Below are 17,401 nucleotides of genomic sequence, written 5' to 3' on the forward strand. Positions count from 1 at the left end.
CTGCCCACATGTGAGACCTGGATTCTGTTCACAGCTCCTGGCCCTGGCCTAGCCCTGACCCCAGCCATTGAGAGCATTTGGGGATGAACCAAGGAGTGAGAGTTCTCTTTGTTGCTCAGTGTCTCACAGATAAAAAGCTTTTGTCAGTTAGGAGAGTTTTATTAAAATTGATGGGAGAAAATGGTTGTACATAGTTGGCTTTGGGGCTCATATCTAGTTTCTACCTTAGACCTGGATTCAGCTGTATCACTAAGTAATTCTGGGCCCTTTTAGTGAGAAATCAAATTTAGATAACAATCCAGGTGTTCAAGTTGCTTATTGTTACTGAGAAAGCCATTGTTTCTAGGACTTTTTAGTATGCAAACTTCAGAAACCTTTTTTTTTGTAAAGAAAATATATTGAATCCATGTGGACATTTCCAATTCATATTAGGACTTGAAGATGTACATATTTGACCTTATAGTTGGCTTTCTTTACATGGAAAATCTTGCTTTCTAACAAATTTATATTATTATTAATTGCTTGCTCTATTTACTTATCAAAGTTTCAAAATAAAAATGCCAATATTGTTAATAATATAGTTACAGAAAACTGTTTAAGACTTATCTACACACACACACACACACACACACACACACACACTTAGATATAGCCTACAGTGTAAGGGACATTTAGAAAATTCTCTTCCATCTTCTATACCATTCCCTTGCTACCACTTTGGTTATGGTTTATCTTAGTTTTCTCCTTACCTTTCCTTAGGTATTCTTTTAAATAGAAGCAAGAGTATGTTTATTATCCTTCACTCTCACCTGAGAATGAGGTCCATTCCACACTGATGTGTATCTTGCTTTGCCTACTGTCTGCCCTGGAGAGCATTGTTAGGCAGGATGCAGAGAGCTTCTCCTTCTGACAACTTCCTTGTATGCAGTTCCACAGTTTATTCAACTCATTTCCTGTGGATAAACATTGGGCTATTTCCAGTTTCTTGCTATCTTTGCAGGGGGCAGGGAAATAGCAGCAGCAAATCCCATTAGGGTAGAAGTGGGCTGACACCTGTGGTTAGGCCATCTGGTCACCTTGCTTCTAGCAATGGCAGTGGGAACTAGAGCCGAGGGTGGTGTCTAGGACGTAGATCGTGCAACAGAGAAGACCTGGGCCATTTTACTAACTGCCAGCACTGCAGGCGGAAGCTTTGCCCACTATGCCACGGCCCTGGGCCCAGTTTATAAACTTTTTTTTTAAAAGAATTTATTTATTTATTTGGAAGAGTTACACAGAGAGGAGAGGCAGAGAGAGAGAGAGAGAGGTCTTCCATCCGGTGGTTCACTCTCCAATTGGCCACACAGCTGGAGCTGTGCCTATCCGAATCTAGGAGCCAGGAGCTTCTTCTAGTTCTCCCACGGGGGTGCAGGGGTCCAAGCGCTTGGGCCATCTTCTACTGCTTTCCCAGGCCACAGCAGAGAGCTGGATCGGAAGTGGAGTAACTGCGTCTCAAACTGGCACCCCATATGGGATGCTGGCGCTTCAGGCCAGGATGTTAACTCGCTGCGCCACAGCACTGGCCCCTCAACTTTTGACTTTGTTTTTTGCCATGGAGATTTTTAAAAAATTATATAGTCTTTTTTCCTTATTGCCTCGATTTTGAATTATAGTTAGAAAAGATTCTCCCACTCTAACTTTTAGAAATTCTCCATGCTGGGGGAAAGCATTGTAGAGCAGTGGGTTAAACCTCTGCTTGGGACTCCTGCATCCCATATCTGAGTGCCAGCTACTCATCTTCCAATCCAACTTTCTGCTAATACACCTGAGAAGGCAGAAGTACTTGTGTTCCTGCATGCATATGGGAGCTTAGGGTGGAATGCATATTTCCTGGCTTCAGCCTGGTGCAGTCATTTCAGGAGTGAACCATCAAGTGTAAGATTATGCCAATAGATATGATAGATTTTTTAAAAAAGAAATTCCCCATGCTTCCTCTGTGCTCAAGAGTTTCCTCTTTTTTTACATTTTTTTTTAAAGATTCATCTATTTATTTTGAAAAATAAGAGCTACAGAGAGAGGGAGAGTCAGAGAGAGATCTTCTGTCTTCTGGTTCATTCCTCAGACGGCTTCAACAGTAAGCACTGGGTCAGGCCAAAGCCAGGAGCCAGGAGCAGCTTCCCGGTCTCCCACATGGGTGGCACGGGCCCAGGGAGTTGGGCCATCTTCTGTTGCCTTTCTCAGGTCATTAGCAGAGAGCTGGATTGGAAGTGGCACAGCCAGGATATGACCTGGTTCCCATATGGGATGCCGGTGTCGCAGGCGGCTTTACCCATTACGCTACTACATTCTCCCCGCCCCTTTTACATTTAAATCTCTTACCCGTTTGTCAATGTCCTGAGTCTATTATGAAGAATAGATCCAATTATCTTTCCTATGTCCTTTGTAGATTTTTTTTGATACACATTGTTTTCTAGTTATTACTGTGACATTTTTTCAAATGGTACTGTTTAGCTTCCTAAATTCATGTTCTTTTATGGTTAATGCTTTTTGGAATGAAGGAAGGAATAGAGTAGATCTAAAATTGTATGATTTCTGATATTTTTAAAATATTAAATGACTTGAAAGCCTTTCTTTAGCCAAATAAACTGGGCAAGGAGGAAATATGGGTGTATTTGAAACCCACTGAAAATTGAAATAAAAGACTGGTTTACATCAGAACGAAGTTCACAGATCCATAGAATGATAGAGATACAACTTGCTACAGACTCCTTTTCTTAAGAATAGAAAGCCTCCGCCATTCAGCTTTTTTCTTGAGAAATAGTTCACAGAGCTTGCAAGTATACATCAGAGTTAGCCTAATAGTTTTCCTCAGTGCAGAGCTAACAGTCCTTCTACCCAACAGGAACGTAAGTGTATCTGTAATTGAAGTAAGATAATTAGAACTTGAAGTGAGGCCTTAATTTTAAAAAGTAAGTACTTAGTCTGTGGTTTTCAGATTTAAGTAAGCAAACAAATGTAGTATATAAGATTTAGAGATTCTGGAAGGAAATATTTATGCTGTAACTACAGAGTCATAAAATACAAATAAGTGGTACTCTATTAATTATGTTGGGTAATAATTTCAAGGAGGATTCTGCATGCTTCTTATGATCTGATTTACTTTGTACCTGGAACAGATGCTGGCATCCATCATCTTTTCAGAGCATTTTTTTAAAGATTTATTTTTATTTTTTGAAAGAGTTACATAGAGAAGTAGAGACAGATAGACAGGTCAACCATCTGCTGGTTCATTCCCCAAATGGCTGCAACAGCCAGAGCTGAGCCAATCTGAAGCCAGGAGCCAGGAGCTTCCTCCAGGTCTCCCACGTGGGTACAGGGGCCCAAGGACTTGGGCCATCCTCTTTCAGAGCATTTTGCACTTAACAACCAGCTATCATTCAGAGGCTTTGTTGGGAGTTAATTGTATTTTGTGCTGCCTTTTTTTTTCTGCTTTTAATTTTGCTTCTATTATTTATTCCCTGAGAGTAATGAAGCCATCTTACCACTGTTCTCACAGTCTGTTATGTTCTCCTCTGGCTTGATTGAACCAGAGATGCAGTTTGGTTTAGTATCTTAGATTTCTCAGAAGCTAATAGTTTATCATCCATTATAGTTTAGGTAGGAAATTAGAAGGTTGTTAAAAATAACTTTTAAACAAATATTTTCCCAGTTTATTTTAATAAGGAAGATTCTAGAAACCCTTAATAACTTTAATACTTGCAGTGATTTTAAAAATGTTATACTGGGACCAGTGTTGTGGCATAGCAGGTTAAGCTGCCACCTGTGATGCCGGCATACATATAGGCACTGGTTTGAGACCTGGCTGCTCTACTTCTGATCCAGCTCCCTGCTAATGCACCTGGGAAAGCAGCAGAACATGCCTCAAGTGCTTGAGCCGCTGCATCCAGGTGTGATACCTGGAAGAGCTCTGGGCTCCTGGCTTTGGCCTGGTGCAGTCCTGGCCTTTGTGGCCATTTGGGGAGTGAACCAGCAGATAGAAGATCTCTCTCCATCTCTTCCTCTCTGTCAATCTGCCTTTCAAATTAAATTAAATAAATAAATTTAAAAAATAAGTCCATATGTTATATTAACACATAATCTGCTTTATTTAAAAATCAGAAATGTATATTATACTGAGAACTTTCAGAGCAGTGAGGATGCAGAGACCTAATCAACCCTCTGTTAGCTAATCTGTCTTCTCCAGAGTTCCATTCCTCTGAGAACACATTTCTTCTCCTGCCCCATAATGTGTGCTTTGTTTGGAAAAAATTCCTTCTGGCTTTTTAGCTTAAACACTTTTCTATGTATTAATACATAATTGCAGGAACCCAACAGGCTGATGTTTATGTAAGTATTCCCAAGACTACTTTTATATAAGTGATAGGAGGGTTGTTAACTCTATCGAGATCCTGGTTGTGGTGTTTTTTATTTTGATGAGTTATTTTGCTTATGCTGGTACTGAATAGCTGTGGCCTAACCCTGACCTGTTTGAGAAATGAATGCTGTCATTCTCTTGGCCGACTTGGGCAACCTGTGATCCCTCCTGGAAATATTTCTGATCACCTGCTGGCCCATGTGCACTGTGGATAGGAACATGATCTTACTCCTAAGAGTATTCTAGGCCAAGCGTGAGGTTGGCAGCTTGTCTTCAGATCCCCTGGTTCTCCCTGTCTGGTAACTTTTTTGTGTCTTAGTAGTTCTTTTATTTATTTGAAAGTTCATTTATTTATTTGAAAGGCAGAGTGAGAGAGAGAGAGAGAGAAGACTTCCATCTGCTGGTTCACTCCCCAAATGACCATAACAGCCAGGGCTGGACCAGGCTAAAGCCAGGAGCCTAGGACTTTTCTGGGTATCCCACATGAGTGGCAGGGGCCCAATCACTTGAGTCATCTGCTGCTTTCACAGGCACATTAGCAGAGCTGGATTGGAAGTGGAACAGCTGGGACTAGAACTGGCTCCCATATGGGATGCTGGCATCGCAGGCACTAGCTTTACTTGCTACATCACAACGCTGGTCCCAGTTGTTGTTCTCCTCATTCTCATTTTTTCCTGCTGAGTCACTTTCCTTTGGCACTTACCTTCCAGAAGGTTAAGTTATAGTCACTCTTAATCCCTAAAGGCTACTACTTTGCTTGTGAATTGCATTTTTTGAGCAAAGGTTTATTCTTGGAGTTACTTTCCCTATCTGCTTTGAGGAATTTTTTTTCCTACCAATAGAATTTTTAAAGAGGTAGTAGTTGCTGTTGTGTGGGTTAAAATTTGTTTAACGGTGTTGTACAAAATGAGATCAGGACACTCTTACATGAAGTTTGTGGTTGATTGCCCTTAATACTGTAGGTAGGGGCCCTGGCTGTGGTGTAGTAGGTTAAGCCTTTGCCTGAGGCACTGGCATCCCATCTGGGTGTCGGTTTGTGTCCAGCTCTCCTCTTCTTCTTCTTTTTTTTAAACATTTATTTAGTAAATATAAATTTCTAAAGTACAGTTTATGGATTACAATGGCTTCCCCCCCATAACTTCCCTCCCCTCCGCAACCCTTCCCTCTTCCACTCCCTCTCCCAGTCCATTCACATCAAGATTCATTTTCAATTCTCTTTATATACAGAATATCAATTTAGTATATATTAAATAAATATTTCAACAGCTTGCACCCACACAGAACATAAAGTGTAAAATACTGTTTGAGTACTAGTTATAGCATTAATTCACATTGAACAGCACATTAAGGACAGAGATCCTACATGGGGAGTAAGTGCACAGTGACTCCTGTTGTTGACTTAACAAATTGACACTCTTATTTATGGCATCAGTAATCTCCCTAGGCTCTTGTCATGAGTTGCCAAGGCTATGGAAGCCTCTTGAGTTCGCGGACATCGATCTTATTTAGACAAGGTCATAGTCGAAGTGGAAGTTCTCTCTTCCCTTCAGAGAAAGGTACCTCTTTGTTTGATGGCCTGTTCTTTCTACTGGGATCTCACTTGCAGAGATCTTTCATTTAGGTCCTCTTTTTTTTTTTTTTTTTTTTTTGCCAGAGTGTCTTGGCTTTCCATGCCTAAAATACTCTCATGGGCTCTTCAGCCATATCCGAATACCTTAAGGGCTGATTCTGCACCCCTCCTCTTCTGATCCAGCTCTCTGCTTGTGGCCTGTGAAAAGAGTGGAAGATGGCCTAAGTATTTGGGCCCCTGCACTCATGTGGGAGAACCGGAAAAAGTGCCTGGCTTCAGATCTGCTCAACTCGGGCCATTGTGGCTATTAGGGGAGCGAACCAGCAGTTGGAAGACCTCTCTTTCTGTCTTCTCCCTCCCCTGTAACTCTACCTCTCAAGTAAATAAATAAATCTTTTTTTAAAAAGTACTGTAGGTAGTCCATTTTCTTTAAAAAAATATTTATTTGAAAGAATTATAGAGAAGCAGAGGCAGAGAGAGAAGTCTTCCATCTGCTGGTTCAATCCCCAAATGGCTGCAATGGTTGGAGCTGAGCCAGTCTGAAGCTAGGAGCCAGGAGCTTCTTTTGGGTCTCCTATGTGGGTGCAGGGGCTCAAGGCCTTGGGCTATCTTCTGCTGCTTTCCCAGGCCATAGCAGAGGGCTGGATCGGAAGTGGAGCAGCCGGGACTTGAACTGGCTCCCATATGGGTTGCTGGTGCTGCAGGTGGCAAATTAACCTGCTATATCACAGTGCTGGCTCCAGTCCATTGTTTAAAGTGTTTATATATGATGAACTATGCAATGATCTTTTTATTTGTATAGTTGTACTTTGGAAAAGGGAAATAATCCAAAAAAGAGCAAAAAGTTATATATGCAATGGATATGTTTATAGAAGCCCTATTTATAATAGTGAATAATTGGAAACAACTCTAAAATGAAATGCTTAAGGAATAATTTTGCCAACTATAATGTATAAGTATAATGGTATATTATAAAAATATCTTTAGACATGTGAATATAGATTAATTTAAAAAGCAGATCCTAAGATGGTATAGACACTAATTATAATTATAGGAAAGAATGCATTGTTTATTAAACCCGAGGATACATGATAGTCAACACTGATTGTTGCTGCGGATCCGACTGTCATTTTAGCTCATGTGATTAATAACTTAGTCTCTGTGCCTGTTTCTTCCTCTGTAGAATGAAAGTGATAGTATCTATTCTGTGTGCACCATAGGTTTGTTTGGAGAGGCAAGGTTTTTCAAAAGGATTTTGGGATGGGTAAATCACTCTTCTGAGTAGCCTGGGGATAGGTATTAAGTTGGCCCTCCAAAAAGTGGCATTGGACAAAAGAGTTGCAGATTATTTCTTTATTTGAAAGAATTATACAGAGAGAGAAACAGAGGCAGAGAGAAAGAAAGAGAGAGAGGTCTTCTGTCTGCTGGTTCACTCCCTAGTTGGCTGCAGTGGCCGGAGCTGGACTGGTCTGAAGCCAGGAACCAGGAGCTTCCTCCAGGTCTCCCACGCGGGTGCAGGGGCCCAAGGACTTGTGCTATCTTCTGTTGCTTTCCCAGGCCATAGCAGAGAGCTGTTTCGGAAGTGGAGCAGCCGGGACTTGAATTGGTGCCCATATGGGATACCAGCACTGCAGCCGGTGGCTTTACCTGCTGTGCCACAGCGCCGGCCCCTTATGGTTTTCTTAACCTGTTTGGTATTCATTTTCTCATATATGAAATACAGAATGGACAGGATTGCCTCCAAGGTCATTTACACTTTCAAATTTCTGCATGAGTTTAAATTTAGAAGCTGTGCCTGTTCTTTTTTCTGCCTTTTTAGATGGTGTCATTATGGTACTCATTTATTTGCCAAATAATTCTTTCAGGAATTTGTAATTTATTCTTAAAGGATACCTATACTATTTGAGATTGTAAAAAGTCCATAGTTCTGTGTTCCCTGGAAGGCCCTTGGTTTTGTCAATATAAGGTGGTGGTAATATTGCAGAACATACCTAAGTGTGTCCTAATGTTAGGGGTCATGAATTGTCAGTGTTTTTTTTTTTTTTTTTTCCTTGTTAGGTTTTCTTTATTTAATTTTTAAACCATAAGTTTGCAAACATGAAATTGACAGCTTGACGAAAAGCTTAAAAGCATTTGCAATAAGCCTTGAGTGCCCATGGGCCACACACAGGGAGGGGTTTTTCAGTGGTCGCTGTTCCCTCCAGCTTGCTCTCTAGCTTATATTATTGCTTGCCGGCGGCAAGCCTCCTAATCTCCTTGTGTTTCACTTTTTCCCATCTGCAACTTGGCTATCCCACAGAGTGCTTGGCCAGGGCTTCACTGAGACTAGTTCTCTGCATTTATCACAGGTGGGAGGAGATGAGTAGAAAGCAGGGTACTATGTAGTTACAGTTTCTTTATTCTCTTCTTTCACACCCTCCTTGCCACCTGAAATCGAATTCTGAAGCTAAAACACATCTGTTGTAATTATAGGTTTGAATTTGTGTTTACTCCAAGTTAGCCAAAGGTCTTAATTGAATAAGGTAAAGTTTATTGTGAAGTTCTGGATACAGTCTGATATGGTCAACATTTTCATTCTTTCCTTAGCTAGCACTATTGTACTGTGTTCATCACCGTCATCATCATCATTTTGCTATGATTGTGGAGTAAGCAATTTTATCCATATTTGGCTTGAGCAGTAGTTGCCTTTAAGACTTGTGTCAGGTGAGGGACTGTACAGAAAAAGAGCCATTTGTTGGTCCAGGAAGACAGGGTGACCATTCCTTTCATTTTTAAAGTTGTTATTCTAAATATTTCCTGACATGTAGCTAAGAAATGCAAAAATTTGGGGGGGGAATTATTTGAGTGTCAGGATGATAACAATATTAAGGAATAGGAATTTTCAAAACTGACTGACACACCGAGTAAATTTGAGACTGATTTAAAACTGCAGTTAGATAGGTAACTCATAAGCTCCACCTCCATTCCTGATTTCCTTCAGATTTTGAAACATTAGTGTCTTTGTATGTACAAGAGAGGCATTGAAAGATTTTTTAAAAAAATTTTTTGGACAGGCAGAGTGGACAGTGAGAGAGAGAGACAGAGAGAAAGGTCTTCCTTTTCCGTTGGTTCACCCCTCAATGGCCACTGCTGCCAGCGCGCTGTGGCCGGCGCACTGCGCTGATCCGAAGCCAGGAGTCAGGTGCTTCTGCTGGTTTCCCATGTGGGCCATCCTCCACTGCACTCCCGGGCCACAGCAGAGAGCTGGACTGGAAGAGGAGCAACTGGGACAGAATCCAGCTTCCCAACCAGGACTAGAACCTGGGGTGCCGGCGTCACAGGCAGAGGATTAGCCTATTGAGCTGTGGCACCAGCCAACATTAAAAGATTTTAAGATTAGACTCCAAAATAGATTTTACATTTCTCTAGCATTTTCTATTTAGTCATTTAGTATTTGCTCTGCTAATCACTAAATTTTTCATAAGAAAAGTTAAAAAGTGACAGCCATTAAAATAAATGATACATTCTTCCACACAAATTAAGACTTGGAATTTTTGGAGTCATATCTGAATATTTAGCCATAACAAGATTGTGATGATTTTTATAAAGATATTTCTCCAGGAGTTAGAAGATTAGGTTGTTCCAGGCTTTGTTGATTTCTTTTAAAGAATAAGGTCCCACAGATCCTGTCCTCATTTGCAGTAGTTTGCCACGCCCTGCCTGGATGGAGTGTTGCTGTAACACAGGCTCCCTCTCCAAGTCCCGTGCTGTGGGGTTAAGTAGGTACTTGTTCTCTCACCACTAGTGGCCTTCGCTCTGAGAGTTAATGATGTCTGCAGGTGTGTTGGGATTAGCACTGTAAAGTTGTATAAGGGAGTTTCTTTCTTTTGATCTCTAGAAGGGGATGAAAGATGGCCATTAAACTTAAGGGATTAGGTCCCCTCTCTTTACAGACTTTAGGTACCATAAATATTTCACTTCAAATGCAAGGTGAAGAATTCTATACATCTGGGGGAAAATGGGTGTTTTATATTACCGGTTGGAAATTATTCACCCTCCACTTACAAATTAAATGATTTTGCAGAAGTGGTTTCTCTCAGCTTAGTATCTGGCAAAAAAAAAAAAAGTTTTTTTTTTTCGTTTGTATTTTGGTAGTGATATTTTTCCTCCTGTATTCCTAAACCTTTTTGTATTCTTTTATAAGTTAATATCTTACCTACATTGCACACTTTCCCTATTTGGGAATTTGTGTAATTCTGTTGGTGCTCTGAAAAAACTGCTTATTCTGAAAGTTTCAGAGGAACTATCTTTAAGAATGACAGCATGCTCACTTGTTTGGTATGTTTGTGCTCAGTTTCATTAGCCCTATATTCTCCCTTGTCTCTTCCTTTTAAATCAGCATTGTTTAGAGAAGGATTGGGATGTTGGTGAGCTGGCAGTCAAGTTAGACTATTACTATCAATGCATTCTCAGAAAACATGTAGGAAATCAGGAGAAAGTCTTACATAGGACAAATGGTCTCAGCCCTACTCCACTCCTTACCCTATTACCCGCACTGTCAATTTCACTCCAGAATGGAACACTGAGGATTTTTTTCTGTGTGTCCTTAGTAGGGAGAGAAATGCTTTGGGCAAGAACCAACCCTAGAATAAGCCTATTAAATGATTATTCCTCCCTTCACCCCATATGACATAATCAGTAATTTAGAACAGATTGAAAAGATACTCATTCAGCCCAGTGGCTTTCAGTATCTTTATAGGTCTACATTTTGTGTCTTTTTTCTGAATTTGATAATTTCTTTTAATTGCTGTGACATATGAGTAGGTATCCCTTTTCCAATGTTCTCTGTCTCCTTTTTATTTTGTGCTTTTTATTGCAGAAAATTAAAGTGGTAATGTGTTAAGCTATTAATATGTATTAGTAATGTGAAGAAAGGAAATGTAAAATTGTATAAATAGATGATTGCTTCAGAAATGGGCCAAATAAAGTAGCAAATGAATAAGTTGACTATAGCCAGTGGCAGGGTGTTGAGATAAGGAATTAAGAGTTTCATGCAGGATGACATTGCCCATTGCTTTCAGATTAGTGGTCTGCTCAGTTACTATCGTAAGCTCCTACTTCCGATGCTTCATAAAATTACAGGGATGATTCTGTGTGCATTGCTTATCCAAACTTTGGGCCTATAATATTACTCTAAAAAAAGAAACTGTGAAAGGTGTTTGGCAATGAGCAAGAAAGGGAGCTCACAAACTCTTTGATGGTCAATTAGCCAGAAAATGTGCTAACGACTGGGTGCTCTGCTGGATTATGGGCCCAGGAATTACCCCCAAGGTCCTCAGAGTGGTCCTACCCTTTGAGCACAGACACAATTATAGACCTCAAGGAGCTGCTACAAAGGCTTTAATTAAGGGACTTACTTACACCCCACTAGGTTTTGGAAATTAAATTCTTATTTGTGCTTAACTGGTGTTTCTTTTGTCTGGGTTTCCCTGTGTATTTCAACAGAGAACACTATTTTCCCCAAATCTGTTTTATGTTGGAAGCCATTTTACTGTGATGGATATCAGTGAAGTTGAGAGCAATCAGAGCAAGGAATGAGAAGGGAAAGTGGGCCGAGAGGCTTTCTGTGGGGCAGCATTTGGGGCTTGGGTTGGAATTTAGAGTTTTTATACACAAATTATTTCCACTTGTTATACTCGTAAACCAAGAACTTTGGACTTAAATAGATGGAGGAAAGAATGTTAATATACTTGGTAGAATTTGAATTTTGGAATTCCCATTCATGAGGCAATATGGTTTTCCTTGAATTGGCAACTTTATGTCTCTAGAAATAGTATGCTGTTCTTTCTCCAAAAGTATGTTATTGTTTGTTTACGGGAAAAAGCACGCTTTGGCTGCCATCCAAGGTCTGGTTTTCACAAACCTAGACCCCATTTAGCTCAGTTAATATGTCACTTTTTTTTATTTATGTATGCATCCTCTTTGGTTAGTGAAGCAAGTGCGTGCAAAGTTTGGTTTGAAGTATGAAGGTTTTAAAAGTACTAGGGGGCCCTGTGGTGTGGCAGGTTAAGCCACCACCTGCAACACAAGCATCCTACATGGGTGTCTACTTGAGTCCCAGCTATTCAACTTCTGAACCAGCTTTCTGCTAATGCTCCTGGAAAAACAGTGGAAGATGGCCCAAGTACTTGGGCCTTGTACCCAGCTGGGAAACCTGGAAGAAGCTCATTGCTCTTGGCTCCGGGCTTTGGCATGGCTCAGTCCCAGCCATTGCAGCCACTTGAGGAGTGAACCAGCAGATGGAAGACCTCCCTCTCTCTCCTTCCCTCACTCCCTCTCTCTCTCTGTAACTCTGTGTTTCAAATAGGTTAAGAAAAGTTTTTTTTTTTTTAAATACTAGGAACTGCTGTATATTATTAACATCAAAAATTTTTTGGTGTCTTTTTTTTTTTTAAGATTTATTTATTTGAAAGACAGAGAGCAAGAGCAAGAGAGCGAGAGAGATATCTTCCATTCACTGGTTCAGCACCCAGATGGCCACAGTGGGTTAAGGCTGGGCCAAGCAAAAGTCAGGAGCCAAGAACTCCATCCATATCTCCCATGTGGCTGGCAAGGACCTGGGTAATTAGGCCATCATCTACTGCCTTCCCAGGTGCATTAGCAGGTAGCTGATTCAGAAGCAGAACAACCAGAACTCAAACCGGCATTGCAATATGTGATGCCAGTATCACAAGTATTGGCTTCACCTACTGCACCACAAAGATAGCCTCTCTTGGTATTTTAGTTCACATGTTACATTGGTTCAAGAGGCACATTTTCTAGGTTCTTTTGGTCACCTGTAATTACTTGCAGACCTTTTTGCACTCATCTCAGTTTGTGTATGTAGAGGACAGAGCTTCCTCCTTGCTCTGATTGAACAGGGGATTCAAATAAGAAAATGATTAGATGTGTTTATATCATAATATGACCTTGATGGAAATGAAAAGATGAGAAATAGCAAGCCAAGTAAAGTGGTTATCACAGTTTTAAATGTTAAAATGTGCAGTTTTCAGCAAAGTTGAGTTTATACAGAAAACCCACGAAGAGACTGAACTTAGTATTTATATAGGGAGGGAAGGATGAGTATTGGCTCAGGGCAGCAAACCCTTTGGTGCCTGTTCCACTGGGATGCAGTTATGGCTTCTAATCCAGGTACAGTATGTGTAGTAACTCAGGCAGGCCCATGTGCTAGGTGAGCCTTTGATATTTTTCTCATTTATACTATTCTTATACTTGGGTATGTTTTAACAGTACATAATATAAATTTGCATTCTCTTTGCCTTTTTTGAGAGAGAGAAAATTGTGGTGTGTTTTTGTTTGACCAAGAACCTAGTTGGCTACTGACCTAAAAACAGTTAAGTTTGCTCCAAATGTCTAGAGAAATAGAATTGACACTGAATAATACAGGATGTTTCAGAGATTTTGTAGAAAAGTGGAATTAAAAGATAAGTTTATTTTGGTGCAAAAAATTTGAAATACATGTATAGTTTTTTCAGAGTGCATTTTCCATGAACTTTTTGAAGACCCTGCATATGCATGAATTTACTAAAAAGTGCTGATTCAAAAACTTGTTTTATGAAGTAAAAATTCTAAGTTCTTATCTGTTAGGCTTTATTTTGCTAACATTGTCAGAACTAGCACATCTGTTTTAGATTCTAAAATAGTTTGGTTTTATGCTTCAGTAAAAATGAATTCAATCAAATTGGAATTGAAGATAGATAAAAGGAAGTGTTCCTAAGCATAGCAAGGTTATCAGGGAAGGTCTTGAGCATTTCCTTTCTGAGTGGCCTTTAAAAATAGGCTGCCATCAGGGTGGGCATTTGGCATAGCAGTTAAGACATAGTTTGGGATGTTTGCATCTCGTATTGGAGTGCCTGGGTTCAAGTCCTAGTCTACTTCCAGTTCCAGTTCCACTGCCAGCAGCAGATGATGGCTGCATACTTAGGTCCTTGCTGCCCACTTGGAAGACACCAGTATTGAGTTCCAGTCTCTTGGATTCAACCTGGCCCAGTCCAGGCTATTGTGCTTTTTCAGATAGTGTAGGCATATTCAGATACAGATCTGTATAAACGGGTGCCATGGTGATGGAGATGGCATAAATGAGTCTCAACAGGTCTTGTGATTCCTTTTTTTTTTTTTTCCCTTGCAAAGCAGAGAGACATAGAGACAGAGATCTTCCATCTACTGGTTCACATCCCAAATGCCGTGACAACTAGGGCTGGGCTAGTCCAAAACAAAGATTCTAGAACTTAACGTACATCTCCACATGGTGTGGCAGAGACCCAAGTACTGGAGCCATCATCTACTGGCTCCCAGGGTATGAATTATTAGGAAGCTGCAATTGGAAGCAGAATTGAGATTCAAACCCAGAAGATTCCATTATCAAATGCAGGTGTCTCAGGCAGCATCTTAACTGTCATGCCAAACACCCCTACTCCCAGAGTTCTCTTTTTCTTGATTATACTGCTCATCTTCAACACTTTATACATACTTCATTGATTGGACATTTGAATATTTCTTTTCTTTGGAGGGGGCATAGGTTTTTTTTTTTTAAGATTAATTTATTTTTCTTGAAAGTCACAGTTAGAGGAGAGAGAGAAAGTGAGAGGGAGAGAGAGAGAGAGAAAGTCTTCCATCCACTGGTTCACTCCCCAGATGGCTGCAACAGATGGAACTGGGCCAGTCTGGAGCCAGGAGCTTCTTCCAGGTCTCCCACATGGGTACAGGGGCCCAAGGACTTGGGCCATCTTCCACTGCTTTCCCAGGCCATAGCAGAGAGCTGGATGGGAAGTGGAGCAGCCAGAACTTGAATTGGTGTCCATATGGGATGCCGGCACTGCAGGCGGCAGCTTTACCCTCTATGCCACAGCACCAGCCCCCATAGGTTTGTTTTTAAAGTAAGGTTTAGTGGGTGTTTTTTTTTTTTTATCATCTTTATCAGATTTTCCAATATTCCTATCTCTCTAAGGCTGTACACTTTCATTTCAGTTTGGTTTTTGCATCATTTTGTTTGATTCCCTTGTCTACATTTCTCCCCAGATATGAGTTAAGTCATAGAACCAGACATAATACTTCAATGCAGTTCATTGAGATTCTTCCCTTAATAGATAGTGAAGGAGAATTGTTTAGTTTGCAGGAATGTGTGAAAAAGGTTACCTTATATTTAAACCAGGTTGCTTTGGGATTATATAAGAATGATGATTAAAAATGTTAGGTCTTGATCCAGAAGTATAAACAAATGCCTCTGTGCTGTTTGCAAAATATGTATAATTTTATGTCCCTGTGATGCTAGTGGGACAACATCAGGTTCCCTCCTCTCCAACTTGATTCTGTATTCCTTAATTATGCCAGCCATGGAGCCACTAGCAGAGATTCAGCAGTTCACTCTTGGGTAAATGATGCACTCTCTGAAGTGGCAGGCTGGAGGCTGTGGCCCAACTCCACTGGGTATTCAGAGCGCATGCCAGTAAACGTTTTCATTGAATCAGTCAGGAGTTGTGGGCCTGATCCCTTTTCAAGTTGGTGGTGAGAGAAATGAGTAAGCACCCTTTTTAGCTTCAGTAGAGTATACAGCATTGATAAACTTCTGTGGCATTGGTTAATTTGGTAGATATGGGGTAAGCCTATGTTTTAGTTAAACCTCAGGAACTATTATTAGTTTAGTAAGCCCAGATCAGTGCATTGGCACCCAGATGCAGAGAGAACTTTCTGCTTGTCTTGAAGTAAAATCAGGGTTCAATCCAGGCTTGTTTGGGGCTGGCCTTTGCTGTGGTTTTACAGTGGATGCTCCCAAATGGCTTTCAAAGTCCTTTACAGAAAGGAACGTGGGGTCATGTTCTGGTACATGGCCGGCCTGTACATGTGGTCCCTATAGTCAGCCTAAGACACTCCGCATGGGTTTCTCCATGTATTAATGTGAAACCAAGCGATGTGAGCAGTGAATAAATTGAGTATAAACTTTTAACCATCAAGTACCACTATGGAAAAACCTGTTTCCAAACAGGTTCCTCCTGTGTAAGTTCATCAGTTTTATGTTTCATTTTTTTCCTTTGTCTTTCTTAGGACCAGTTCCAAGTGCAGGCACAGTTCCCCAAGACATCTCCTGACTGAGTTCCTTCAGCCTCCTTATTTTATCCACCCTACTTGGGCCCCTGTGATGAAGAGTTTAGAGCTCTTGAGCCAGGGATGTGGCCCAGTAGGGTCACTGATTTCATCACCAGCTTCCCATATCAGAGTGTTGGTTCAAGTCCTGGGTGTTCTGCTTCTGATATAGCTTCCTGCTAATGTGCATGGGAAGGCAGCAGAAGATGGCCCAGGTACATGGGCCCTTTACATCCATGTAGGAGACCAGAATGGAGTTCCTGGCTTCAGCCAGCCCAGACCCATGTGGTACAGCCATTTCCGGAGTGAACCAGCAGATGAAAGATCTTTCTCTTTCTGTCTTTCTCTCCCACCATTTCTCTTTCTCTTTCACCCTCTCTCTGTCACTCTACCTTTCAAATAAATAAATAAATAAACATATTTTTTTTTAAATAAAGGGCTTGGGACCCGTGTTAGGGTGCCGCAAGTTAAGCCGCTGCCAGTGACACAAAGCATCCTATGTGATCACTGGTTCCAATCCCGCTGCTTCACTTCCAGTCTAGCTCTCTGCTAATGTGCCTGGGAAAACGGTGGAAGGTGGCCCAAGTGCTTGGGCCCCTGCCACTCACTTGGGAGACCTCTGATGGAGTTTCTAGCTCCTAATTCCTTCCTGGCCCAACCCTGGCTGTTGCAGCCATTTGGGGGAATGAACCAGTGAATAGAAGATAACTCTACCTCTCTCTCTCTCTCTCTCTCTCTGCCTTTCAAATAAATATAAATATTAAAAATGCAGGGCCTGTACTTTCTTATTTGCTCCTAATTTTTTTCTTACAAGAACATCTTGGTGCAATTACAAATAGTTCTAATACTAGAAAGTGTGAGGGAGAACTGTTTTCATAGCCAGTGGTTTTAAGAGGAGTGGTTCTTTTTAAAGTAGATTAGTGGGCTTTTAGTGTTAAATGTGTATTGACCTTTTTTTGCCAGAAGAAACATTGATTTTTCTCTCACTATGTTTTTCAGGCTCCGCCTTCTTCCCTGGGCGATGTGCTGAGATCTTTGCCAGGGGTCAAAGCATCGGGAAGCTTGGGGTCCTTCATCCTGATGTTATCACCAAATTTGAGCTGACCATGCCCTGCTCCTCCCTGGAAATCAATATTGAGCCCTTCTTGTGAAGATGGTCTCTGTTGTTGATTCTCCCTCTCCTCCAGTGTCCCTTTCTCCTCCCGTGGTGTCCTTCAGCCCTTTTCCACTGGGAACATCCATTTGTGCTTTAATGTTTAATAAACTGAAGGCGCTGTCTGGCTCCCTGAGCAAATCCCCTTTCCCTGCATTAGGTCAGC

General features: G+C 41.1%; 2 protein-coding genes across 7 annotated transcripts in view; one reads left to right on the plus strand and one right to left on the minus strand.

Annotated features, from left to right (window-relative positions):
• The window catches only part of FARSB (phenylalanyl-tRNA synthetase subunit beta), a 116,923-nt gene that overhangs the window by 65,792 nt on the left and 33,730 nt on the right, over positions 1-17,401 (plus strand). For 4 of the 6 annotated variants that reach the window (XR_016231430.1, XR_016231429.1, XR_011387089.2 and 1 more), the window contains one exon: positions 17,082-17,371. The exons of the other annotated variants lie outside the window; for them this stretch is intronic. Coding sequence is in view for 1 of the 4 variants with exons in the window: in XM_008259231.5 (XP_008257453.1) it covers positions 17,082-17,233 (152 nt within the window). In the remaining 3 variants the exon portion in view is untranslated. Of the gene's footprint in view, positions 1-17,081; positions 17,372-17,401 lie in introns of those variants that run through there. 6 annotated transcript variants of the gene reach the window in all.
• SGPP2 (sphingosine-1-phosphate phosphatase 2) overlaps positions 6,653-17,401 on the minus strand; it is a 148,458-nt gene continuing 137,709 nt past the window's right edge. Inside the window, exon 6 of the mRNA XM_089328977.1 lies at positions 6,653-7,534. The gene's annotated coding sequence lies outside the window, so the exon portion shown is untranslated. The remainder of the gene's footprint in view (positions 7,535-17,401) is intronic.

Source organism: Oryctolagus cuniculus, chromosome 3 (genome assembly GCF_051225735.1).
Source record: "Oryctolagus cuniculus isolate XC-2025 breed Fujian yellow rabbit chromosome 3, ASM5122573v1, whole genome shotgun sequence".
NCBI lineage: Eukaryota > Metazoa > Chordata > Mammalia > Lagomorpha > Leporidae > Oryctolagus > Oryctolagus cuniculus.